The sequence below is a fragment of the Chiloscyllium punctatum genome, chromosome 41 (genome assembly GCF_047496795.1).
Source record: "Chiloscyllium punctatum isolate Juve2018m chromosome 41, sChiPun1.3, whole genome shotgun sequence".
Taxonomy (NCBI): domain Eukaryota; kingdom Metazoa; phylum Chordata; class Chondrichthyes; order Orectolobiformes; family Hemiscylliidae; genus Chiloscyllium; species Chiloscyllium punctatum.
Window position 1 is genome coordinate 19,076,193 of NC_092779.1, and position 27,244 is coordinate 19,103,436.

General features: G+C 41.2%; 1 protein-coding gene across 3 annotated transcripts in view; it reads left to right on the forward strand.

Moving 5' to 3' along the window:
* The first annotated feature begins 3,231 nt into the window (after positions 1 to 3,231).
* The window catches only part of LOC140464907 (leukocyte elastase inhibitor A-like), a 28,313-nt gene continuing 4,300 nt past the window's right edge, over positions 3,232 to 27,244 (forward strand). Inside the window, exons 1-6 of one of the 3 annotated variants that reach the window (XM_072560512.1) lie at positions 3,232 to 3,506; positions 15,051 to 15,229; positions 15,981 to 16,118; positions 17,880 to 17,997; positions 22,029 to 22,171; positions 23,869 to 24,036. In XM_072560512.1, coding sequence (XP_072416613.1) covers positions 15,062 to 15,229; positions 15,981 to 16,118; positions 17,880 to 17,997; positions 22,029 to 22,171; positions 23,869 to 24,036 — 735 coding nt within the window. In that variant the 5' untranslated portion in view covers positions 3,232 to 3,506; positions 15,051 to 15,061. Of the gene's footprint in view, positions 3,507 to 13,691; positions 13,758 to 15,050; positions 15,230 to 15,980; positions 16,119 to 17,879; positions 17,998 to 22,028; positions 22,172 to 23,868; positions 24,037 to 27,244 lie in introns of those variants that run through there. The other 2 variants (XM_072560510.1, XM_072560511.1) reach the window with 2 other exon arrangements.

The following is a 27,244-nucleotide window of genomic DNA, read 5'->3' on the forward strand; positions in this document are numbered from 1 at the left end:
GACCTCACTTTCCCCTCATGGACCTCAGCTAATTCTGGATGGACAGACCCAGACCGTTACATCAATTTTAGTAATATAATTTCACACCTAACTTTAAAACTGAATCCAATGCAATTTATCTCACTGACTAAAACTGATATTTAATTCAACAAACTATTGTCATTCCACAAATGGGATTTTCATGTCTTCCCTCAATTCCTGGCCATTTCTGCAGATGCTCTGCTGAAGTCACAATCAGGGATTGGGAGAGATAAATATATATTATCTTGCAATGTTTTGACATTGTGTGAGGCTGCATTTAAACATATGATTTTACAAAATCCTGCTCCTCGTAGTATTGGGTACTTGTGTTTCTACATCAGTTACTCTTAATGTGAAATAGATGAGTCAGGTCCTCACTATCAGTTTCTCTTAACCGACGCTGTAATCTACGGGGCTCGATTACAGAAAATTTGTAAGGTTTAATTACTGCGAGGCAGGTAAGTGAGGGTCTGACGCATTTAACACTCAGCAATAGACAACAGTCTCGAACAAAAACAGAAATTGCTGGAAACGCTCAGCAGGTCTGGCAGCATCGTGGAGGAAAATCAGAGTTAACACTTTGGGTCATGTGACCCTTCCTCAGAACTGTCAACCGTCTCCTGAGGAAGAGTACTCTACAACAGAGTGCACTTTGCTGACAAAGCTAAAAATCACACGACATCAGGTTACAGCGCAACAGGTTTATTTGGAAGCACTAGCTTTCGAAGCGCTGCTACTTCATCAGGTAGTTATGGAGCAGGATTATAAGACCAAATAGGCCAAAGATTGGCAGGTTGAGTTTAATTTAGATAAATGTGAGGTGCGACATTTTGGAAAGGCAAATCAGGGGCGGGACTTTTACACTTAATGGTAAGGTTCTGTGAAGTGTTGCTGAACTGCAGGTTCATAGTCCCTTGAAAGTGGTGTCACAGAAACACGGATAGTGAAGAAAGCATTTGGTGTGCTTTTCTTTTAATGGTTGAGGCACTAGAGCAAACACTCAGTGTGTCACTGAAGCTTTGTCCAATAGTCCAAACATACCGCATATACAATCTGATCTGACAAATTACATCTCCACATCTTGCAAAAGTGCTGTTGACATTATTAATGACTGAACATTAAGATTAATTTTCGAATTTCCTGCAGGTACAATTGTAATTGGATTAAGTCAACCATTATAATAAATAATAATTGTCTTGGATAGCTATTCGAAGATTGCATATAACATTATGCCTTTAAAGGCTTCACTGAAACTTCTACACCAAAATAAACTGGTGCTTGACTGAAAGAACTCAAGTTGAGCAATGGCCGATGACTGTAAGTGGAGATTTACAGATGCCATTAATATGGCCATTAAAATGTCAGAGGCAGAGGGGCGACCTGATAGAAGTCCGTAAAATTATGGCAGGCATGAATAGGGTGATGTGGAGGAGCTAGTGTTGGAATGTTGTGGACATAGTTAAAAATCACACGACACCAGGTTATAGTACAACAGGTTTATTTGGAAGCACTAGCTTTTGGAGCACTGCTCCTTCATCAGGTAGTTGTGCAGCAAGATCATAAGACCAAATGGGCCAAAGATTGGCAGACTGAGTTTAATTTAGATAAATGTGAGTTACAAAATTTTGGAAAAACAAATCAGGGCAGGAATTATATGTTTAATGGTTAGGTTCTGGGAAGTGTTGCTGCACAAAAACACCTTGGATTACAGGTTCATAGTTCCTTGAATGTGGTGTCGCAGATAGACAGGATAATGAAGACGGCATTTGGTATGCTTTCCTTTGTTAGTCAGAGCATGTTGTAGCTGTACTGGACATTGGTTAGTCCACTTTTGGAATATTGTGTCTAATTCTGGTTTCCCTCCTATAGGAAAGATGTTGTGAAACTTGAAAGGGTTAGAAAAGATTTACAAGGATATTGCCTGGGTTGGAGGGTTTGAGCTATACGGAGAGCCTGAATAGGCTGGAGCTGTTTTCCCCGGAGCGTCGGAGGTAGACGGGTGACCTTATAGAGGTTTATAAAATCATGAGGCGCATGGATAGGGTAAATAGACATCCCGGGGTGGGGTAGTCCAGATCTAGAGGGCAAAGGTTTAGGATGAAAGGAGCAAGATATAAAGGGACCTATGGGACAATGTTTTCACACAGAGGGTGGTGTGTGTATGGAATGAGCTGGCAGAGGAAATGGTGGGGGCTGGGACAATTATAGCATTTTGAAGGCATCTGGATGGGAATAGGAAGGGTTTAGAGGGATATGGGCCAAATGCCAGCAAATAGAACGAGATTAGGTTAGGATACCTGGTCAGCATGGACGAGGTGGACCGAGTGCTTTGTTTCTGTGCCTTGCATCTCTATGACTCTATGACCAGGTTATATTCCAACAAGTTTATTTGGAAGTACAAGCTTTCAGAGCACTGCTCCTTTGTCAGGTAGTTAGTGGAGTAGGATCATAGGGCACAGAATTTATGGTAAATGCTCATAGTGTCATGCACTGATGCAATATATTGAACAAACCAGACTGCTGTTAAGTCATTCATCTTTTAGAATGGTTTGCAGGTTTCGGCTCATTAGTATGTAAATCCCAGAACGTTTTTCAAGTCATAATCCCAAGATGACTTAAGTTTTTATTAAAAAAAGGTGACATCTCAGCTCTGACAATGCATTAAGGTTGTGAGGTTAGAGTATGTATTCCAATCTAAAGTCAGACTGGTTCTGTTTCCAAAGTAGGAATTTATAAAACGTCATATGGATTCTAAAAAATATTGACTCCCTACAGATTGTGTGGTTTTTGAATAGAGTATATCTGCAAATACAATTCTGCAAATTCAGCTCATAGACTTATATGTAAGTTTGCGTGCACGTGGATAGTGGAATTTTTATCCTTTGGTGAAAATGTCAAAAACTAGGGACAGAGGTTTAATCTAAGAGAGAGAGAGTTTAAGGAGATGCATGTGGTAAGTGTTTTACACAGAAGGTGGTAGGTACCTGGAAGGTGCTGTCAGAGGTGGTGGTAGAAACAGTAAGGATAGCAACGTTTGAGAGGCATCTAGAGAGAGACCTGAACAGGTGGGAAATAGAGGGATCTGGACCATGAGCAGGCAGATGGGATTAGTTGAGCGTGGTATATTGGTCGGCACAGACATGCTTCGCTGAAGGGCCTGTTCCTGTGCTGTGCTGTTCTCGGTTCTGTGTTCTAGGTTCATCCCTGGGTCAGTACCTCACCGACCTCTATTCAGCTGGAGGTTTTGTTTCAGTTTCTGAGACTGTTCCGGAACATAGACACTTCGCAGAATCTCTGTAATTTGGCAACAACTTTCAAGCACAAGTCAGAATCGATTAATTCCTGTTTGTTGAGAAGAGAAGCGGTAGGAGTGCAGTCAATTCGAGGCTGTGGGTGCGGAAGCGCTGGGATAAAACACCGCCCTAAAGGCGGGGGCACCGAGAAAGCAAGGAAGTCGGAGCTGCTGAAAGATCCTGGAGCATCAGGTAAAGGGATTTCTCTCTCAGCCGGGTCGCTCGGTTACCCTACATCTCCCTGTCAGCGCTGCATTAATTTCATATCTGAACCATGAAAGGCGCCAAGTAAAAGCAAACCTGAGGGTTGACAATGTTGTGTGTTTACTTGCTGCAAATGTTTTATGCTGGTGTGTCCGAAAAATACGTCCATTCCAGAGTGCAGGCACGTAAAAGTCATGATTGTTAAAAATGGGAGACGAGCTGTGAATCGTGAAGACACTATGGGACTTTTCTCCCCCGGATTACTGAAGGAGTTCAGAAAGGATCGCTGTGCGTCCAGTTTTCCGGGAGACAGGGCGATGAGTTGAAAATAAGTCAGTGCGTTACCCATGAAGGCAAGAAATCGTGAAGCTGATCAAAGCAAAGCAGGAACTCTTATTTTACATCAGCTTCATGGAAAGGACCTGGATTTCCAAAGAGCTTTTTGTAGAAACTTAGAAAAAATATCTCCTACTATTGGGAAGATGTTGTGAAACGAGAAAGGGTTCAGAAAAGATTTACAAGGATGCTGCCAGGGTTGGAGCTACAGGGAGAGGCTGAATAGGGTGGGAGGTTTATAAAATGAGGAGTGTGGATCAGATGAAAAGCCAAGGTCTTCCTCCCAGAGTGGGGGAGTCCAAAACTAGAGGGTATGGGTTCAAGGGGCACCTTTTTCACCTGAGGGTGGTGTGTGTATACAATGAGCTGCCAGAGGTAGTGGTGAAGGCTGGTACAATTTAAAAGGTATCTGGATGGGTTTATGAATATGAAGGTTTTAGAGGGATATGGGCCAAATGCTGGAAAGTGGGACAAGATTAATTCTGTACATCTGGTCAGCAAAGACTAGATGGATGGAAGGCTCTGTTTCTGTGCTGTACAACCGTATGACTCTAACAATAGGAGCAGGAATAGGCCCATCAGCCCTTTGAACCTGCTGCTCCAATCAATATGACCATGTTTGATCATCTAACTCAGTATCCTTTTCCTGCTTTGTTCTATACCCTATGATCCTTTATCCCTCAGAATGATGCATAACTCCTTCTTGAAAACATTCCCTATTTTGGTCTCAACTGCTTTCTGTGGCAGAGAATTCCACAGGTTCACCACTGTCTGGGTAAAGCAATTTCTCCTCCTCTCAGTTTGAACTGGCCTGTCCTGTACCCTTCGACTGTGACCCTGGTTGCAGACTCCCCAGTCATCGGGAACTCCGTCCTGCATCAACCCTGTTAGAAATGTATTGGTTTCTATGAGATTGCCCCTGCTGTCCAATCCTGATCTTGTGGGTTTAGAATGTAACAAAGCATGTTGCAGCCAAGGAATAGCTTTTGAAGTGAAGTGTTGTGATGTAGGAAACAAGGAAGCTGATTTGGTCACAGGAAGATTTCTCAAACAGCAATGTGTTAATAGTCACTAACCATGTGAAGACTTTGAGTAACTCCAGCAGGCATCTTTAATCAATAGAGAGGAAGAACTTCTGTTTATATCACACTTTTTTGACAATCATGGGCTGATACAAAGTGGTGGACAGCCCATGATGAGGTTTTAAGTGTAGTCACTGTTGTTGTACAGAAGCCCATTTGTGCACAGCAAGATCCCATAATCAGAAATGAAATGAATGACCAGACAATTTGCTTAAGTCTGTTAGTGAGGAAAAGATAGTGACCAGATAGTATCTGTTTCCATGCTGGACTCTTCAGTCCAACCAGTCTATACTGAACATAATCCCAAACTAAACTAGTCCCACCTGCCTGCTTCTAGTCCATATCCCTCCAAGCCTTTCCTCTTCGTGTATCACCCCAAATGTCTTTTAAATGGTCTCATTGTACCCACATCCACCACTGCTTCAGGAAGTTCATTCCACACATGAACCACCCTCTCTGTAAAAGATTTGCTCCTCATGTCTTTTGAAATCTCTCTCCTGTCACCTTAAAAATGTGCCCCCTAGTCTTGAAATATCTGGCAACGTCCTGGTAAATCTCTTCTGCATCCCTTCCAGCTTGATAATATCTTTCCTATAACTGAGCAAACAGGATTGGACACAGTATTCTAGAAAAGGCCTCCTCAATGTTGTGTACAATCTCAACATGAACTTTCTAACCCCTACACTCAAAGGACTGAGCAATGAAGGAAGCATGACAAATGATTGTTTCTTTAACCATCCTGTCTGTATGTGATGCAAACCTCAAAGAATTATGTGCAACACCTTACATTTATGACCAGGAAGAAACACCTATTCTAACTCAAATGGTAATAGTAAGAAATAGTGATAATATAGGGGAAAAAAAACTACATAATACAATAACAAAAATAAGGGATAGGTATAAAATATATAATATGATGACATCCACGCGAGAAGATAGATGCAGCCTCTGGTCAACATCTCACCCACTCTGGGAAGTATTGTCTTCATTCTGATTTTTGTTTAAAACAGATGATAAGCAAAAATGGCACTCGCAGTTTGCACAAGGATATACAGTGGGTTGAATTATCCACATTAAACTCATTAAAAGCAGGAACACAGAATGGGTGGTGCTTGACTGTAGTTAGCTTCAGAAACCAGTCAGCAGAGAGCTCAGAGGGTCAAAGAGACTCAGCAGCAGCTGAGTCATCACTTTCTACCTGTTACATCCCTCTGCTCCATAAGGGGTTGGAGTCTAACCCTGAGGACATTAGCTCTGCTCCCAGCACAAAATGGCTGCAGGGCAGTTGTCAGGCTCGGTGACTGACATCTCAGCCCAGAGAGAAAACTGGCTGATAGCCCCAGTTTATTACAGTAACTGGGCAGTTGGAGGAGAAGCATAGGAGGTCAGACAGTATCGGAGGACCAGGGGAATTAATGTTTTGGACGTAAGCCCTTCATCAGTAAATGTCTGAAGCGTCGATTCTCCTGCCCCTCAGATGCTGCCTGACCTGCTGTGCTTTTCCAGCATCGCACTCTTGGCTCTGATCTCCACGTGCAGTCCTCACTTTCTGCTAGTTATCTGAAAGTTCTACGCCGAAGCAAAATTGTGGACTGGCCACATTCTGCAAAAGCAAGTGGGAAAATCTTGAGAAACATACGAGAGAAAATGAAACCAAGTAAAATTCATACACACTTTTATACAGATAGCATTAAAAAATCTGGGATGCTTTTCAGAGGGTCTGTGTGCAACTGTTGGACTAACTGGCTTCCTTTTGGACAGTAGGAATTCTTTTCACAAAATGAAGAGAGTCTTGGATAGATATTTTAAAATATATTTTTATTAAAAATACAAAATAATTCAAACCAATATTTTAAAACAAACACTAATTATATAAATAAATACTAACTATTAACTAAACTACAAAAAGAGAATCTTAACAATAATAATCATGATAATGACCATAATACAGCTCAGCAAAACAGAGCAATAGACTTTCATCATCGAGTGCATAAGTTTATACATATTCATATGTTCGTAGTTCCTCCCCTCTGGATACCAAACCCATTACTTAGAATTGCCATGGCGATGTAAAGTCCCATGTTAGTATGGCGGACAAACCTGTACCCAGGTAGTCTAAAAAGGGCCACCGTGTCTTACAGAAATTCTCAGTTTTATCGTGCACCATACTCATCAGAATGTTCAAGGGGACGTGCTTAATGACTAGCTTACGCCAGCCCGCCACCCCGGGGGATTTTCCAACACCCACCCTAATAGAATGTTGTTCCTAACACAGAAAGTGAGGATATTGTATGCATCTAGTAAAGAGAATTAACAAAGCCAAGAAGTGGAGATACTGGATCCATCTTCACCCCCGTCCCCAAGGCCTTCTCTATTTCGCCTACCTCAGCACTCAGTATGCCCGCAATCTGGGGCAGGACCAAAGACAAAGGGTCAGCTTGCTCACACTCACTTTACATTTAGGACACATTGGAGATGCTCCTGCTTTTAAGTTTAGCGAGGCGGTCTGGGGCCAGATGGACGCTGTAGAGAATCTTCAATTGCAAGGACATGGGTCCTGTTGCAAATTGAGATCCTTCTCGCATTTTCCCAGATATCTTCCCATATTTCAGAAGAGATCTCAACATCCAACTTCCTCTCCCAAATCCTACAAAGCTGTTCAAGGGATCCTTTCCCGATAGATGATAAGCGTTGCTAACAGATAATGTACCGGCAGCACTCAACACCCTCTTCTCCATGTCGGACCTATAAGGATCAGTTCGAAGTGTGGTCTCTTTTTGTATGAAGTGTAAAATTTGAAAGGAACGAAGGAGATCCCTACTGGGCAATTCATATTTCCGAGCCAACTGGTCAAAATACATCAGTATGTCTCCTTCGAATGAATCACCCAGACAAGATACGCCCGTAATTGCTCATAGCTTGAACCCAGAGTCCATCATCCCTGGCTGAAAGCCCAGCATACACTATGGGTGTCAAAAATGATGTTTTAGTAATTTTGCCCTCATCCTGACGCATTGCCCTCCAAACCTTAGCAGTACTGATGAATAATGGGCCAAGGCAATATTCCTTAACTGTTCTCGTTTTGTCTAAGAACAGCAGGCTAACAAGGGGGCATCTTCCCTGAGATGCTTCAATGTCCAAACCTAAGTGAGTGAGGGTCCCCCTGGGCCCAATCATTCATGTAAGATAGCATCGAGCTTGTATGATAGTTGTTGGTATCTGGGAGGCCCACTCCTCGCAGTCTGTAAAGTAACTGCAATTTAGTCAATTTAATTAGGGGCTGCTTGCAATACCAGACAAAAGAACTAAACCAGCCATTCAGTCTTCTAAATATTCGTTCAGTGAAAAACAGAGGAAGCATTCACATAGGATACAACAGACGGGGCAGAATGTTCGTTTTACTGAGGGCTATCCAACATAACCAAGAGTTCGGAAGTGCCTCCCATCTACAAAGGTCCTTCTTGATTCTGTCGAATAAATGGACAGAATTGGTTTTAAATACCCATTCAAAATGGGGAGTAATAAATATGCCTAAGTAGAGAAAGCCCCCTTGCGACCATTTAAAGGGGAACAGAGATCTGCCGTCAGGATCAGGCACTCTCGGGAGACCAGCCATGGGCATGGCTTCAGACTTCGCAAAATTGATCTTATTATCCAAGAAGCCACTAAACATGTTGATGCATTGTATCGGGTGTGGCACTGAAACTGTTGGATTTGATAAGAAGACAAGGACATCATCCGTACACCGTGCGATCTTATGTGACTTCATCCCCACTTCTGGAGCAGTTATATTGCGATCCCTGTGTATTGCCTCTGCCAGTAGTTCAATCACCAATATGAAAAGCAATGGTGACAAGGGACAACCCTGTCGATTGCCCCTACAAATATTATAATTGCTTGACTGTACACCATCGGTGAAGACCATGGCAAGAGGATCACTACACAAAACCTCCACCCACCTGATGAAGCTCTCTCCCAGGCCAAACCGCTTCAAAATATGAAAAAGATATGGCGACTCGACCTGGTCAAATGCCATTTCCACATCTAAGGAGATCACCAATCCATGTATCGATAGCTGTTGACATACTTGGATCGTGTCAAGTAATCTCCTGACGTTATCCGTCGATCTGCGACCTTTTATGAATCTTGTCTGGTCCTCCTCAATGGAGGGCAGTACAGTTTCTGGCCTTAATGCCAAAACCTTGGATAGAATTTTGAAGTCAACGTTCAGGAGTGAAATGGGTGTATAGGCAGCACAATCCTCCGGGGCCTTCCCTTTATCAAGAATGAGAGAGATATTTGCCTCTCTTAGAGACGGTGGGACAAGGCCATGACTATGTGGGTCTTTAAATGTACTAAGCATCAGCCCTGACAATATACTTATAAATTCTTTATAGAACTCACGGGGTGTTGAGAAGAGACTTTTGTTCGCGGTTACTACTGGAAGGCTGAAATTCTTAAAGCCTAGTAAGGTATGCTAGGTACTTGCCCGGCTTATCCCCAAACTCAAACAGCCTTTGACTTGCAAATGTAAACTCCCTCTTGGCTTTCTGTGTGAGTATAGAGTTCAGCCTGGACTGAAGCGCCCTGATCCTCTGCAGTTTAACCAGAGAGGACCTGTCTAAGTGAGCATTTTCAACTGTTTTCAGACACACCACAAGCAAATGTTGCTGCTCACCCATCTCTCATTTCGTATTGGCTGACTACGAGATAATCAACCCCCTAGCATGGGCTTTCTTTGTTTCCCAAAGAATGGATGGGCTACTGGCCGAGCCTGAATTAATATCTAAGAGAGCCCTGAACTCAGTAGAAAAGAATTCAGTAACCTTGCTATCCTTAAGGATGAAGGGGTCCAGTCACCAGTGCCTCGAGCCTACCACTGTATTCTGATTGGAAATAATAATATTGCCTACTGTACATGACATCATCGAGCCCAGATGTGCTGCGGGTGTCAGAAAAAGATCAGTCTAGGTATGGCATTTATGGGGTGAGAAGAATGTGAAGTCCCTGCTAGTAGGGTGAAGGTGCCCCCAGACATCGACCAACCCCAGTTCAGCACACAGATCCCTTAATTGTTTAGATTGCAAAGAAGATATCAGCGGGCCTTTGGGCAATCTGTCTACAATAGGGTCTATGAAACAATTGAAATCCCCTCCTATGATATGTTGAGACGCAACGTTAACCAGTCTAGAAAGTGCATCTGTCAAGAATTTAAAGGGGTGGGTCGGGGGACAGTAAACATTTATGATCCTGTATTCCCCATGTACCAAAGCTTTAAGGATTACAAATCTCCCATGTGTGTCTTTAATGGACTCTAATAACTTAAATAGGATATTCTTTCTAGCTAAAATGGCCACCCCTCTTCTACTCTTATTGAAAGATGAAAAATAAACCTGGTCATACCCATTCTGTTGAACTTCAAATGATCTGCATCATCCAGGTGTATTTCTTGTAATAAGGCAACATCCACCCTCTCCCTATTAAGGCTGGAAAATATCTTCTTCCTCTTGACAGGTGAGTGACTTCCCTTAATATCCCAGGTGCACCCCTTAAACACATCCTTAGCCATAACCTTCCACAGCACCATCTAGACTCCAGAGAGGAGGAACCCAAACTACAGATCACTGAGCTTTAATGCAAAAGAATCCACAAAACTCCAAAATTACACAGACTAAAGTAACTACATCCAACAGATCGACAAAACTTATAAAAACTATATACAGCAAAAACAGAAAAACAAAAAAATCGCTAAAGGCACTGATTGGAGGAATTTACCCCCCAATTCGAAGGGGGTACCTATACATCATACAATCCTATTAAACATCCCAACTGCCCTCTAAACCCCTACCAGCTAGGGTTGCACCACACACACCGACCACCCAGTAGAGAAAGTAAAACACCAAGAGCAAGGTTAGTACTATAGACAAGTAAACTAAAAATAAATATGTCACCCATCCCTTAACATAACTGAGAGTATTTACTTTTAATTTCTATCCAACCCGGACAATGTTTCACGTAACCTATTACCAGAAAGTCCTTTTTAAAGCAGAGCAAACCCGAACAGTCCTTTCCTCTATGCCTATTTGGCCATTCGACTTAAGTCAACGTGTCCACAAAGGTCTTTGCTTTCTCTGAGTCAAACAAATGTATGGAACCATTATGATTGATCTGAAGCACCGCTGGATATCGTAAAGAATACCGAATCCCAAGCTCTCTCAATCTCCTCTTGATGCCATCGTAGGACTTCTTTTTCTAGACCAGTGCTGCTGAGAAGTCTTGAAAAGCCATGAACCTGGAGCCACCGCATACCAATACCTTCGGGTCCCTCCCTGGGTTCTAGAGGCTTCCATGAACCTCTGTTTGTCTTTATAATGATGGAACCTTACCAGGACAGGGCATGGGCGCTGATCCACACCTGGTTTTCGTGCCATGATCCATTGGGCTCTTTCAATTGTTATCCTTCCCTTCTCACCCTCCAAACCAAAGAATTCTGGGAACCACTTATTGAAGAACTTCCCCGGCCACTCACCTTCCATCCCCTCTGGTATACCGACAGCGCCTAGGTTCTTTCTTCTGCTCGTTTTTGAGATCGTGTACCAGATCCAACAGACCTTGGACCTGTGTTTCCAGGGCTTCAATCCAGTTCTTGGAGGAGTCAGTCTCTGCCTCTACCCCTGCAGTCCAGCGCTCAAGCTCATCGGTCCTTTTTCCCAAGTCTTGCAGCATAGCAGCTACAGGAGCCAGCTTCTCTTCATTTTTTTTGGCTCTGCCTCCCCAGGACCTCACGAAATAGGGCTAGCTCCTCAAGCAAGCAAACCTGCTGCTTCAGAGGGCTGGGCCATGGTCCCGGCCCCAGGCAAGCTTCATCCTTTCTTTGGCATTCTCCAGCTGCAAGGACAAAGGTAAGAAATGTTTTTCAGGTTTCCAGTTCCTTTACTGTGTTTTTACAAACAGTAAAGTGTTTTGGATGGGCTCTTGCTCTGTCGGGTCACTATTGCAGCGCGGAGCCCAGCAAACGCAATCCTACCAGGACACCGCCATCTAGGATACCCCATGATTGATATTTTAAGGCAGTGATGCACTTATGAGGGAGTTATTGGACACTGGACAGACACCAGTAGGTTAGAAGGTGGTCAGTGGCGGGAGGCTCATGTCCAAAAATGGATAAGATAGACAGGAGATTAAAACTCTCTTCATACTGCAAAAGTATATTTGAGGATCTCTCCATAAGCTGATGAAAAATACACAATAGAAAAGGAATGATCACGTTTTACTTTGCTCACCCGCTTGGTGGAAGCAACATTTCCAATGTAGACCAGACCGCAATATGGTCTCGTTTACCTGGACTCCAAAACACATTTGAAAAAATTTCTCATGTAAACTTTGAAGTCGAATTCAGTACTCTGGGAATTCAGAATAAATTGTCAAAATGAATTCTATTCAAATTTGAAGGTCGGAAGCAACACGGCATATAAATATTCTTGCTAATGTTGATTGTGATTTGTGCACATCCTGTGCAACTGTAACCTTGTATGTCTCACTGTGTTTAAACACTCTAGCATCTATATGTGTTCTCCACAACCACCTGATGAAGGGATAGCACTTTGAAAGCTCATGCTTCCAATTAGACCTGTTGAACTATAACCTGGTGTTGTGTGATTTTTAACTTAGTCAACAAGTACATACAGATGCTGTGATCTGCCTCTACTGCTCGCGCACACAACCTTTCATTGTACATGGGTACATATGACTGCAAAAAATCAAATCAAATATTTATACAACCTGGAGATATCACACCAATGCTCTAGTCTCCATGTTTCAAAGGACTTGGAAACCCCTTGTTTCTACATTTTCTAAAGTTACAGGAGTGGTACCACAGCAGAAGTTGCAACTATCAGGAATGAGTATTCCCTAGAAACGAAAGGCTAGAGAAGTTACAGAAGAGAGTTACTTCAAATTCTGAAGGGTTTTGGTATGTTTTCATTTGTTAGGATGTTGAAAACCAGGTTGTCAATGAGAAATAATAATTAAGGCAGAAGTTCTTTACCCAGTGGGGGTGAGAATATAAAACAATATAAAACATGTGTCCTCATGAAATGGTCATGGAAAAGAGCACAGATGCATTTACAGGGGAACCTGGAAAAGGAAGTGAGGAAGAAGGGAAGAGAAAGCTGTGTTGATAGGGCAGGGGGAAGTAAGATGGGAGGTAACCTGTGTGGAACTTGGGCCTAATAGGGTTTCTGTGCTTTACAATCCTCTGCAAACATATCAAATGTAAATGGAGAAAATGAGGACTGCAGATGCTGGAGATCAGAGTCAAAAAGTGTGGTCCTGATGAAGAGCTTATGCGCGAAACGTCGATTCTCCTGCTCATCGGATGCTGCCTAACTGACTGTGCTTTTCCAGCACCACACCTTTTATCTATCAAACATAAGTGTTTCATGAATGCTGTGGAAATCGATAAAAGCAAGGGAACTAGTAAGTGAGTGATCAACAGGAAGTATAAATTTCCAGGTGAAGTAGTGCATGGGAAACCTGTATGGGATATTATAAGATATTCATGGAAGATTGAATAGATAAGGATCAAATGATTTTATTCATCTGGAACTATCTGGTTATTTTCAGTGCATCTTGTCATTTGCTCTAGGAACAATATTTGAAGGTAATTGAAACTCAATTGTAAATTTTTTTTCTATGAAATCAAGGTGAATGGTGGACACACGTTTTATGAGCAGGATGACATGTAGCAACATGGGACTACAGAAAATCTAAAATAGCAGTGTGTGCTTCTGCATGTATTCTTTCCAAACCTTGTTTCAAGGTAATACACAAGTAAGCTCACCAGCCAAAAGCAGAATTTCACTTTTTTCATGGCTTCCTTTACTAGCTGCTCAGAAGAGACAAGTGTTGAAACATGAATAACAGTGGCTGACCATTAGCTGAAGTGTTGATAATGTTGGACAATGGAACACAATATAAGAATGAGTCATCTTGCCTGATATTGCATGCTCGGTAATGTGTTTTATGCCCACAGGTTAATAAACGACTAAAAGAAGTTAAAATCAATGCTCTAAAGTCAAAAGATAAGACATGACCTGATTGTTCAGCCCCTCAACCTCTTACACTACTCAATCACCTTTTTGTTCCAATTCCTTATTAATTTTTCCTAACTTTAATTGGGTAATCTTTCTGCATTGTTTTGTAGAGTAGATGAATCTAGTTAAAATGACCATAGTAACCATGTGGTCTGTGGTAGAAGAGTAAACAGTAGACAAAAGCTCACATGCGTGCATTTAACCTTCCACAATTTGATGACGAATGCCAGTTTAGGATTTGAGATGCTGGAGAAAAATGTATTCAAGCATTAGTTGTATTGAAAGATATCTTCTGTTTTAAAGTATGTTATTAGAAAAAAATTGCATTTCTTTCATGATAATAACATTGTATTTAATGCCTTTAACATTCATTTTTAAGAGCACATGTAGTGATATTTCTGACTGCTATCTCTGAGAAGGTGCATTTGGGCCTCACCTTTTTGTTTCACAATTATTTCCAAATATTATCGTGACACATCTACTTCAGTTTAAGTTAAGCTATTTACTTTGGCTGACTGGAAAGTACAATGTTGATTTAAAAGCTGGTTTTTCAATATGAATGCATTGAAGATAGATATTTTTGCCTCAAGTATTGACCGATTAATCAAGGTTGAAAAATGTGTTGCTGGAAAAGCGTAGCAGGTCAGGCAGCATCCAAGGAGCAGGAGAATGGACGTTCCTGAAGAAGGGCCCGAAACGTCCATTCTCCTGCTCCTTGGATGCTGCCTGACCTGCTGCGCTTTTCCAGCAACACATTTTTCAGCTCTGATCTCCAGCATCTGCAGTCCTCATTTTCTCCCAATTAACCAAGGTTATCTTAGCAACTTCATGTTAGTCATACAAAGAATAAAAGCCTGTTCGCAGTTTTATAGCAAGGTTGTAAACATTTCACTGCAAACGCCCAGCTTGCAATTTTTAGAAGTCAATTCTTTCCTCAGTTTCAAAACTTGGTGAATCTTAAACCTTCTTGAGAACGTGTCATACTAAACATTTGTAATTTATATTTACTTTCTTTGCAGTGTAAAACACCATGGAGGAGCTAAGCAAAGCAAATTGCCTTTTCACTCTTGACCTATTCAGAAAGCTGATTGAAAACAATCAAGATGGCAACATCTTTTTTTCTCCATTCAGCATCTCTGTTGCATTGGCCATGGTTTACCTTGGAGCGAAAAATAACACGGCATCTCAGATGGCAAAAGTATGTATGAAATAAGTCTGTGTTCTCTTGATAAATTCAGGAGGAAGTGAGGGGCAGAACCTAACAGAGTCAGAGATTCAATTCTTAGTTATGCTGTTAGCTGATCTAAGTGGAATCATCATTGTTCTGGATGGGAGTATGTACTGGAATTCCTGCTTCATTACTCTGACCTCTACTGCTTTGAACGTGTGGATGCTGGCTGAAATCAGAATTGCTTCTTAAATGACTTGACCCTTGGTTGAATAAATGACTGTTAAATGGTCTCTCACCTTAGACCTGTGGAATGGCTTCTTTAGGTATTCCTGAAGGGTGATCAACAAGTGCAGAATAGTATCTCAGCACAGAATAAATAGCTGCAGGGAATGTGTGAAGGAAACCAACAGGAACCAAAATGGCAGAAAGAGAATATATGACCGTAAGACATAGGAGCAGAAGTAGGCTATTCAGTCCGTAGCGCCTGTTCTGCCATTTAATGGGATCATGGCTGATCTGATAATCCTAAACTCCATTTCCCTTCCTCATTCCCAAAACCTGAGATTGCCTCACTAATCAAAAATCTATCTCAACATTGAATATTCTTTACAACTCAATCTCTACACCCTCTGCAGTAAAGAATTCCAAACATTCACAACCTGCTAAGACAATAAATTCCTCCTCATCCCTGTTCTAATTGGACTTAAAAATAGGAGATAATAACTTCTTCTTCAATTCCCTGTGTAATGTTTATTTTCTGCATTTATTCTGATAACAGACTCTTCATTTTGATCAAGTTCAAAACGTCCACTCTGGATTCCAGGAAATGCAATCGGAGATTAACCGAGCTGATGCTGCATATCTGTTGAAAGTGGCCAATCGACTATATGGAGAGAAGACCTATAGCTTCCTAGAGGTAAGTTGTGAGTTGGTCACCAGTTTCCACATTCTTCCACTTTTCTGGAACTAGGCTAGAAAACTCATGCCAGTTGTGTTGCACATGGATTCTCACAACAATCCTTTCAAAGACAGAGTTCCAGCTATCTGGCAAGTAACTTTGGCACCATGCAAGTGCCAAGTACTTCCATTCGGCATTTAATGGCATTAAATTATGACCATAGCTGAAGTTAATACTGAACAAGTCAGATCCTAAAATGAACCCTGGCTTGATAGGTAATATGTTTACATTTTTTTTGTAGGTTTGGTTAGTCATTGAATGTTTTCTTGAGGCTGCCAGTGCACTTTAACATAAGAACACAATATTACTACACAAAAGAAGTAAAAACAAACAATGCTTTATAAAATAGTTTAGGAAACACAACATAAGCAGCAAAGTAATGTTTTGGTCTTCTTCCCAGAGGTATCCTTTTCAGATAGGCATCCAAGAGAGTAATCACTCACATTGCTCACATTTCTTTCCTTGTCTGATTTTTTCCTAATTCTCCTTCTGAATCCGTTTTATAATTTCTTTCCAATTCTGATGGCCTAAACCTATTTTCAGTTCAGACAACTTGAACACTTCCATACAAAATCTCATGGCTTGGAGACTTCATAAACCCAACAGACATTTCAGGTGCTCAGATGAAACTCTTCCTTCCTGAACTAATCTCCTGGTTATTTTCCTTGGACGAAGCTGAGAGCTGTTTCTGAATTGAACTCAAAGGCAGAGCCCCCTGGTTTGTTTTCACTGTCATTCTAAATAGTTCTATTTGATTGGGTAGTTGACTGAATCTTGTGCTTTATTTAGAAATCGTGTTCATAAGCCTTGCTTTCAATGTTTTGCTTTCTTTTAAAGTAAAATCCCATTTGCTTCCACTAAACTGAAAACAAAACCTATTTGCCTCTATTTTAACAATCCAGTCTCTCAAATGACAATATATTCTACACCTTTTATCAAAATTACTATTGTAGAATCTATGAGTATCTAACATATTGAGGTTATTATTGACCAGGAACAGAACTGGACCAACCGTAAGAATACTGTGGCTATAAGGGTGGGTAAGAGGCTCAGAATTCTGAGGCAAGTAACTCACTTGCAGTCTCCATAATGCGTGTCCATCCTCTAGAAGGTACTAATCAGAGGTGTAGTGGAATTGCCTCCACTTGCTTGGATGTGTAGCTCCCACAACACTCCATAAACCAAATGCTGCCAAGGAGAAAATGTCCCACTTGACTGGTATGCCACCTTTAACATTCATCCCTTTCACTACTGACATTTGACAACAGCAGTGTGTACTGTTTACAAGATGCATTGCAGGAATTCACCAATGTTTCTTTGACAGCACCTCCCAAACCCATGACTTTAACTATCTAGAAGGACAAGGACAAGAGACGTATGACAACACCACCAAGTAACCCACCAAGTCACACACAATCCTAATTTAAAACCTATTTTGCTGTTCCTTCACTGCCATTTGATCAAAATTCTGGAACTACCTTCTCTACACACCACTGCCACCTTCTCAAAGGTCATTTGAGGATGTGCCATAAATGCTGACCTATCCAGCAAAGCCACATCCCAGCGTCAAACATTCTTCAAATCTATTTTAATGTTGCTGTGCAGACAATACACCAACGTTTAGCAATCCTGGTGGTCAACTATTTGATCATTATTAAATCAGATCTTCAAAATCTTCCAAAACATGTAGAATTCTGTTTTCCATTATGTATTGTACAGGAATTCCTTACGTCCTCCATGAAATTCTATGGAGCAAAGATGTCTGCAGTTGATTTCCGAACTGCTGCAAATGAAATTAGGCAGGAGATCAATAAGTGGGTGGAAGCAGAGACTGCAAGTAAGTTGTTCTCCTCATTCGGACATTTATAATCTGAGGTTAAAGCGAGAACTGAAAAATTTAAAACCCAGAGAAATTTGAATGTTGGTATTTAAAGAAAAAAATTTAAAGAAGTTTTATTGAGAGCATAAAGTAGATGCTGTGAACTTGTCATCTGTCCTGACATTCTCCAGTCATTTCTGTTTTTGTTTGAGATTTCCAATATCTGCAGTTCTTTATTTTCTGCTTATTAAATTAACACCCTTGGACCTGAACCAGGTTACCTTGATTTAAGGTCTGAGTGGAAGCAGTTGGCTTGTTGGTTTGGAATGTGACTTTTTTTTTTGTGTGGGTATGTAATGAATGAATATGCTCAAAATGCTGCATTCGAATTGAGGACGTGGTCTCTCGTTATTCAAGGGTCTTTTCGGTCTGAAAGATGCTTGAACTGGACATAACAGTATGACAATTGAGTAACAGTAACTACAAAAACATGAAGGAGTTGCTGACCAGAGTTGGTGGGACCAGCCTAACAGGGAAGACAGTGGAGCAGCATTGGCAGGGGTTTCTGTGGGCAATTTGGGAGGCACAACTGAAATTTATTCCATGGAGGAAGAAACGGACTAAAGGGAAGATGAGGCAACTGTGGTTGACAAGGGAAGTCAAGTACAGTATAAAAGCAAAAGAAAAAGTATGCAATGAAGTGAACATTAATGGGAGGCCAGAAAATTGTGAGTCTTTAAAAAAGCATCAGATCACAAATAAAGCAGTAAGGGGGGTGGGGTGGTGGTGGAGGGGTAGATGAAATATAAGGATGAACAAGCTGAAAGATAGAAAACTACAAGAGGTTCATTTTGGACATATAAGTAGTATTGGGGCATGGGGGGGGGGGGGGTGGAGGGGTGGCGGGGTGGTGGGGGGGGGGAGAGAGGCAGGAGTGTAGACATTGGACCACTAGAAAATGAGGCTGGACAAGAAGGTATTAAGTCAATTAAATGAGAGAGCCAGTACACATGATCTATTTTGATTTCCAGAATGCTGTTGATTAGGTGTGTGTAGGAGGCTGCTAAATAGGCTGCTAACACAGTGTTAGGGGTCCAGTACAGGCGTGGAAAGACGATTGGCTGACTGGCAGAAAGCAGAGAGTGAGAATAAAGGGATTTTTTTCAGGATAGCAGCTGGTGACTTGTAGAATTTTGCAGAGGTCTGTTTTTGGATCCATATCTATTCATGTTATAACTAACATTCTGAATAAAAGAATTGAGGGTATTTGCAGATGACAAAGATCAGTGGAAGGACAGGTAGTGTTGAGGCTGCAGAAGGCAAATGCGATATGTACAGTCATTTTGAGAGGGCGAGAATACAAGTATGGATTTATTTTTTAGGCTGTCAAAGACTGTGGTCAGACAGTATTTGCAAATTTGTGAGTAGTTTTAGGCCCTGCATCTAAGGAAGGATGTGCTGCTATTGGAGGGTTCCCGAGGATGTTTACAAGATTAATCCCAGGGATGAAGGGCTTGTCATATGAGGAGCGTTTGAGGTCTCTGGATCGATATGGGTAGAGTTTAGAAGGATGAGTAAACTTACAGAATACTGAGAAGCTGGTATAGAAAGGACATGGAGAAGATGTTTCCACAAATACCAGAGACAACCTGGTAAGGGCACAGCCTCGGAGCGAAGGGACAGCCCTTTCCAACACAAGGGTGGTGCCACAGAGGGCTGTGGGAGCCAATTTAGTGAGTTCATTTCAGACAGAGATAGATAGGTTCTTGATTTAGTCAGGAGATCAAAGGTTATATCAAAAGGCAGGAGAATGGGATTAATGACCTTTTTGCTCTTAAGGTGCAATATTAGTGTCCCAACCTCTTGGTGAGAAAGCCTGGAATCAAATCCTCCCTGCTTCAGAGTATGTCCTACCACAGCCTAATAGGTTAATTTTTTTTTAAATATCAAGGTGTTAGTACAAGTTAATAAGGTTTTCTCTGATGAGCCATTAAATTGAACAATTAAATGTCCTCTGTATTGGTCAGCTATGTACTGGCTTTCCCTGAAATTTGGAGCAGTTCTGACTGGCACACAAGTGCACCTGTGTGTATCCTGTGCTACCTGAATGTCAATCTTGTGTGTAATGTGCTGTTTATCACAGAAGGCTCAAGGTAATCAGAATCTGCCCACATTCACCGAAATCAGTGGACGCCTCTGCAGGAGGAATGATCTTATAATGGGGCATTGGTGAACTTTTAGTGAGAAGATTTGTAGAGATCTGGGTGTAAATTCTGTCTAATTTCACACGACACCCGAAGTTGATTGATCTTTTATGGTGACTGCACAATATCACGACACAAGCTAACATCACTGTCCACAACCTTGTGCTAGATTGCAACATTTCTGAGAAGGCATTAGTTGTTAATGAGCTCCACTTACATTGCTATAATCTGAAGCACAACAAGACCGACATTTGTTTGATCATTTCCATTGTGTTATTCATTTATCGATTTCTCCTCACTGAGCTTGATAATTTCCTTGACTGGATGATCTTAAATATTTGTGTCGGATGTCCAGGAGTTTACATTTGATGGCTTCAAGCTTTAATTTTCATTACATTGGAAGGACTTGACAAAGAAACATGCCATATGTTTTGTACTTTCCCTAGAATCTCCCATTATCTTAACTCTGTTTTTACGTTTTGTTTTTTGTGATTAAAATGCACAGAGCCTCAAAATAACAAAATAAAACTGGGTACAATGGAACTTTCAGAAAACAGATGAACTTTCTGCAGACTAGAGAAATCAAATTATGATTGATACTTGAACTTCTTTCAGTTACAGTTGCCAAAGACAATTTGAGGGCCATTTGGGATCAGTTCCTGTTAGATAGGAAAGAGTATCATTTTACATGAAATATAAGTTAAGCACTGTGAATGGTAGAGGTTTGAAATAAACACAAAGTGCTGGAGAAACTTAGCAGGTCTGACAACTTATGTGGAGAGAAAGTCAATGTGAATATTTGGATGTGACTAGCCTTGGAATCTAAGAAAACAGTGTCATGACCTAACTTGGAAGAGTGCTGATAAGACATACCAGACTCAAACACTGTCTCTGGTTCTCTCTAAAGATGCTGTAAGACCTACTGAGTTTGTGCATCATTTGTTTTCATACCATTCTCACACTTCTAAGTCTGACTGCTGCTCTGAGTTAGCAAATTTTGCTTCTACTTCTGAGAAATAAAATGAAAGTCTCCCAGAAATGTAAACTTTGCCACTAACTTGACAGCACAGCACGTTCCTCTGTTTTCATCCAAATCTACCAAAGCTTTGGTACTTGGTTAGGAGGTTCTATACTGGGAAGGTTCATCTGGCACTTATTATGACCAGAAAAGGGCACAAATTGTGACATGACCAGGATAGCAATACCATTTGCAACTGTGTTGAGGAAATTGAGATTGTGAATATTCAATCCGAGTCATTGATGCTGCATCTAAAACCAATGAAATGACATAATGTAAGGGACTACACCCTTTTTGGACTGCAAACTGGAATGGAAAAACAAATGCTATGGAGCTGAGATACCAGGAGAGTTTTACAACATGGGATTATTAAGTGATGTCCATTTTTAGCTGTGCAAGACAATATTGCTTTTCAAAACAGTGAGGGGAATATTTTGATACCAAGAGTCTTTAAGTGTAGGAAAGACTGAGTTATGACATTCTTTGGATTGGTCAAGCCACAGTTTGTTGGAGATCAATTCTGGGAATTGTGGGGTTTGATTTCCATCTGCTGTGAGCTGTAACTTCCTATAAGCTAGCAGAAGAATGCAGACAAAACAATATTTGTTTAATTGATGTTTTGTGGGAAGGTCTGCTTGTTTTTATAAATTCTTGAGTGCTAATATTTTCAAAAATAAATAATCAAAATCTTTGGGTACTGTTAATAAAATACCATTTCTCTCCTGAATTCCTCAAATCACAAAAACAAATTACAAATGGCAGAAACTGTTCCCTTTTGTTTTGTCTTCTTCCAGTGTGCTGATTTTGCTGAATTTTATTCCATTTAGATAAAATCAAAGACTTGCTGGCCGAGGGCTCAGTGGACAGTGATACTAGACTCGTGTTGGTGAATGCTATCTACTTCAAAGGAACCTGGGCTAAGACCTTTGATGAACAAGACACAAGGGAAATGCCATTCAAACTGAATAAGGTACTTCGGACCAAGTATCGTCACTGCATCAGGTCATTTGTTTTCTCCGGAGTCAAGGTCGTCAGACAGATTTTCTTAGAGTTGGACTGATGCAGAGACGTCTTTAAAAACACCAGGATTTACGCACACCCTGTGGGATGTAGGAAGTTATGGTAGGCCAGAAACACTGTTGAAGGAGGAAAAGATCTTCAACTGTCATGTTCTGACGTTATGTAAATTCCCAGACATATGAAAAAGAATGAAACAAGGCTGTTGCTGCCAGAATTTTAAAGCAAACCATTATTTCCAGATTGCATTGATTTGACAGGTCTTTTGCTGTAACTTAGAAAAAAACACAACTACTTGTTCTCATTTGACAGGCTTCATTGCTGTAATTTCCCAAGGGCTTGTATTATTGCTGAACCCATTATGAAAGTTTGGTTGAATTTAAAATGATTCAAATGTACTTAACTCAGCAGAGGGTTTGAATTCACATTTTGATTGACATTTTGAAGAGGATATTGCAGTACTAAAGATTTTTGATGTGGAAGGACACTGAACTTTGTTTGTTCAACAACAGATAAACAAACCGGATGGATTTAAATCCTTTGGGTTTCATGAATGATCGTTTTTTACTTTGTGTGCCGAATATGGATGAGTGGAGTGGCACAGTGGCTCCGTGGTTAGCACCGTTGCCTCACAGCACCAGGGACCCGGTTTTGTTTCCACCCCTGGGTGACTGTGTGAGTTTGCACACTCTCCCTGTCTCTGTATGGGTTTCCCAAGGTGCTCCAGTTTCCTCTCTCTCAGTGCAAAGCTGTGCAGGGTAGGTGAATTGACTATGCTAAATTGCCGATAGTTTCCAGGAAAGTGCAGGCCTTCTGGATTAGCCACGGGAAATGCAGGGATAGGGTAGGGGGTGGGATGGTCTTCGGAGTGTTGGTGTGGACCTGTTGGGCTGAATGGCCTGCTTCCACACTGGGGCTTCTGTGAGAAGAGCCTGGGACCCTGTTGCTGTGAGACAGCAGTGCTAATGATTGAGCCACCTTGCAGCCCCAGAACATATGATAAAATTCCTTTCTTCCCAGCAATATCCTTACAAACACCAAAGCCCAGAAATGTTTTGCTGCTACCTTCACAGCAAAGCTTCTCCAACAGGCTGGTCCTGCTGTGGTCGATTTTTTTTGTTCCTGTGAAATCCTACTCAGTCACTCGATGCTCTCTTTCAGTTACTATATCTTCCTGATTTAACTGAAAAGAAACTGCAGGCTAACCTCAGTATCACGTCAATCTCAGAACGAGCATCTACCTGTCTCTGCAGCTAAATCCCTTTAATGTACTAAACACCAAACTCACTCTCTTCATTTCAGGGATATTAAAATGGTTTGTTCATGAACAAGCCTCCACACCTCAAGGCTCAAAGCTCACAACAAAGATTTTTTTTAGAAATAACACTAAATGTCCGTCCCTTCTGAACATGAGAAAAAGTACGAATGGTTTAAATTATGTCTTACTCTGAATAAGAACATGTGTATTTCATACACTCACACACTTACATAGAAATACTGTTTTTTTAAGTTATTGACTTCCCCATTTGTCCCCATTTTTGACAATTCCATTATTTATTTTTGAATAGTTTTCATTATCATTTCCTTCAACACAATATTTTTAAAAACTTTAATTGCAAAATAATAAAGTGCTTTGATTACTTTCCACAGAATGAAACAAAGCCAGTGAAAATGATGTACCAAATGAAGGAGTTCTTTATCTCACATGTTCAAGAATTTAAACTCCAAGTTCTCGAGCTACCATATGTTGGTAATGACTTAAGCATGATCATCTTGTTGCCAGATGACATCATGGATGATTCTACAGGCCTGAAACAGGTACTCCAACTTTTCATCATTTCACGTTAACATAGACACTAAGAGCAGGGTCAGCCATTCGGACCTACAAGCCTACTTCGCTATTCAATACTGCCATGGCTGTTCCCGTATCTGAATGTTGTATTCCCACTTCTTCCCCTTTAGCCATTGATGCCTTTAACATCTAAAAAGACTTGTCTCTTGATTTTTGGATGAGATACAGACGATCAGGTGCCAGATGTAAAAAAAAAGCATTCACATGATACCGTGATTGTGAGAGACAGGCTGGATAGTCCAGAGGGTCTCTTCCTGTCTTCTTGCACTTGTTGAATTTAGAAAGTAGATGGAGAGACAGCCTAAAGAAATAAAAACAATGTAAGGATGGACATTGTAGACAAATGCTACTCAGTGGCAGACCTGATCACGAAATCTAATGAAGACATTTGTGTTTGGCCATCAGGGAGTAGAAAGGCTGGAAAAGGAAGTTGATGCCTGGATGTAAACACAGAGGGTTCAAAGAGAAGTTGCTGTTGACAAAGTGTAATTAGCGTTGGGAGATGGGTGACCACAACCAGTTTATTTTGCATGTCAAGTATGCCAAAAATCAGACAGAATGCTTCATGTAGTTCCCATGTTGCTTTCCTCACCCTTCTGTCATATCAATGCTATCTGAGGTGGGAACGGTTCCTCCACTCACTTCCCATTGGCTACAAAGCCAGTGTTCACATACCATCCTAAACTTCAAGTCAAAATTGACAGGAAACACTGATGTGGGATTTAAGGACGGTATACTAGGCAAGAGTTGTAGGTACAATACCTGCCTGATCTTTCTCTCCTGGCCGAGAGAGGAAAACATTTCGCATTTATACCATTATATGTGAATATATTACAATGTTGAAAATGAAATATAAACAATAAAGGGAGTGATGGGAATGTTAGCATGCTAGCTCATTATAATTAGCTCGCATGAAAAATGGTCTGTTCGGTTCATTTGCTCCATGATGAACCACCTACTGAGGATTGAAATGTTCACTGTGATTAACTTCAAAATATGAAATACTTTCACTCTGAATACACCAAGGTCTATCGTGCAGGTAAAGACAGTATGTGTGAGGTGTTGCATTTTGATCAGGCAAATCAGGGCAGAATGTATACGTTTAATAGTAGGGCCCTGGGGGATGTTGCCGTGCAAACAGACCTCAGGATGTAGGTGCATAATTCCTTGAAAGTAGTGACAGGTAGATAGTGGTGAAGAAGACGTTTAGCTTGCTTACCTTCATTCGTCAGTGCATTGAGTATAGGAGTTAGGAGATCAAGTTTTGGACATTGGTTCAGCCACTTTTGGAATAGTGTGCTCAGTTCTGGTTTCCGTGCTATAGGCAACATTATTGCTAAGCTTGAAAGGGTACAGAAAAGATTTACAAGGATATTGCCAGGATTGGAAGGACTCAGCTTTAGGGTGAGGCTGAATTGACTGGGGCTGTTTTCCCTGGAGCATTAGAGTCTGAGGTGTGACCTTACAGAGGTTTATAAAATCATGAGGTGCTTGTGTCAGGTGAATAGCTAAGGTCTTTTCACCAGGGTGGAGGATCCAAAGCTAAAGGCATAGTTATAAGGTGAGAGGGGAAAGATTGAAAAGGGACTTGAGGGACAACTTTTTCACACAGAAGGTAGTGCATGAAAGGGATGAAGTACCGGAGTAAATGGTGGAGGTGGATACAATTATAACATTTAAAAGATGTATGCAGGAGTCTGTGAATAGGAAGAGTTTAGAGCTACATGTGCCAAATGCTGACAAATGGCACTAGATCATTTTAGGATATCTGGTCGTCAAGAATGAAGTGGATTGAAGGGTCTGTTTCCATGCTGTGTAACTCTATCACTCTGATTTGGAGGTGCTGGTGTTGGACTGGGATGTACAACATTAAAAATCACACAACAACAGTGTGTGATATATGTAAAGTAGTGTTACTTCTGGAAGCATAATTGCTTATGCAAGGTGAATGAACTAACCTACACCAGTGTAGAATTGTTTCAGCAAAGAGCTGAATTAGCTAAAATGTGCATACAAGAATGAAGACTATGTAAAGGGATACATAGTTTCTTCTGAGTTAGCTGAAATGTGCATACAAGAATGGAACGTGCCTGCAAATAATGGAAGATGTTACAGACAAATAGATAAGTTGAAAAAGAACATCAAGATAGGCCAAGCTCAGCAAATTTCCCTCATGTCAGCACTGAGGTGAACCAAGTCACTTCTAGTGGGGAGGGTCGCCTGGCTTGGAGTAGGGGGAGAAGTAAACAAGGATGGAGCGCAGCTGGGCAGGGGCAGAACACAATAAGGAATATTCATAGGTTTGAAGGCCAGTGAGGTAAATGGGGAAGTAACGAGAATTAAACTGTATAATTTCTGGATCGGGGTGGCTTCTTGCTAGTCATCCCTTCTTGCAAGAACGTTTCAATAAAATTCGCTGCTTCAGAATTTGACTCGGACTGAAATTTATTATATTGTGAGTTCTGTTTCTCACAACAGGTTATAGTCCAACAGGTTTATTTGGAAGACCATCTGATGAAGGAGCAGCGCTCCAAAGCTAGTGCTTCTGAATAAACCTGTAGGACTATAACCTGCTGTTGTGATTTTTATCTATGACTCCTCATTGTGTTGTGTCTCAGAGTTGGGATATCAGCATGCCTTTTGGATACATCCTCATGTTACCATCATTGCATCATTACAGCTAACTATTCAGAAGAAACATTACATTCCTCAAAAGTGTCTAGGCTAATATTAAATTGTTAGGCTGCACCAGAGAACATACAATTGCTGTAGTGTGAAAGCAGGCCATCCCACCCAAAGCACCCTCCTCCCCTACAACCCTGCTCATAATGAGTTATGAGTTCATAATGTTAAGGGGTCATACTTCAACTTCCCTCAGATCACTTGAAGTATGACACACTGCTGGAAGCATACGGTGGCTCAGTGGTTAACACTGCTTCCAAACATTATACTCCTGGTTTGATTCCAGCTTCAGGTGGCTGTCTGTGTCGAGTTTGTACATTGTCCCTGTGTCCAAAGATGTCCAGGTTAGGTGGATTGCCCATGTTAAATTGCGCATTGTATCCAGACTAGGTTGATTAGCCATCGGGAATGCAGGGTTGTAGGGGAGGAGGGTGCTTTGGGTGGGATGGCCTGCTTTCACACTACAGCAATTGTATGTTCTCTGGTGCAGCC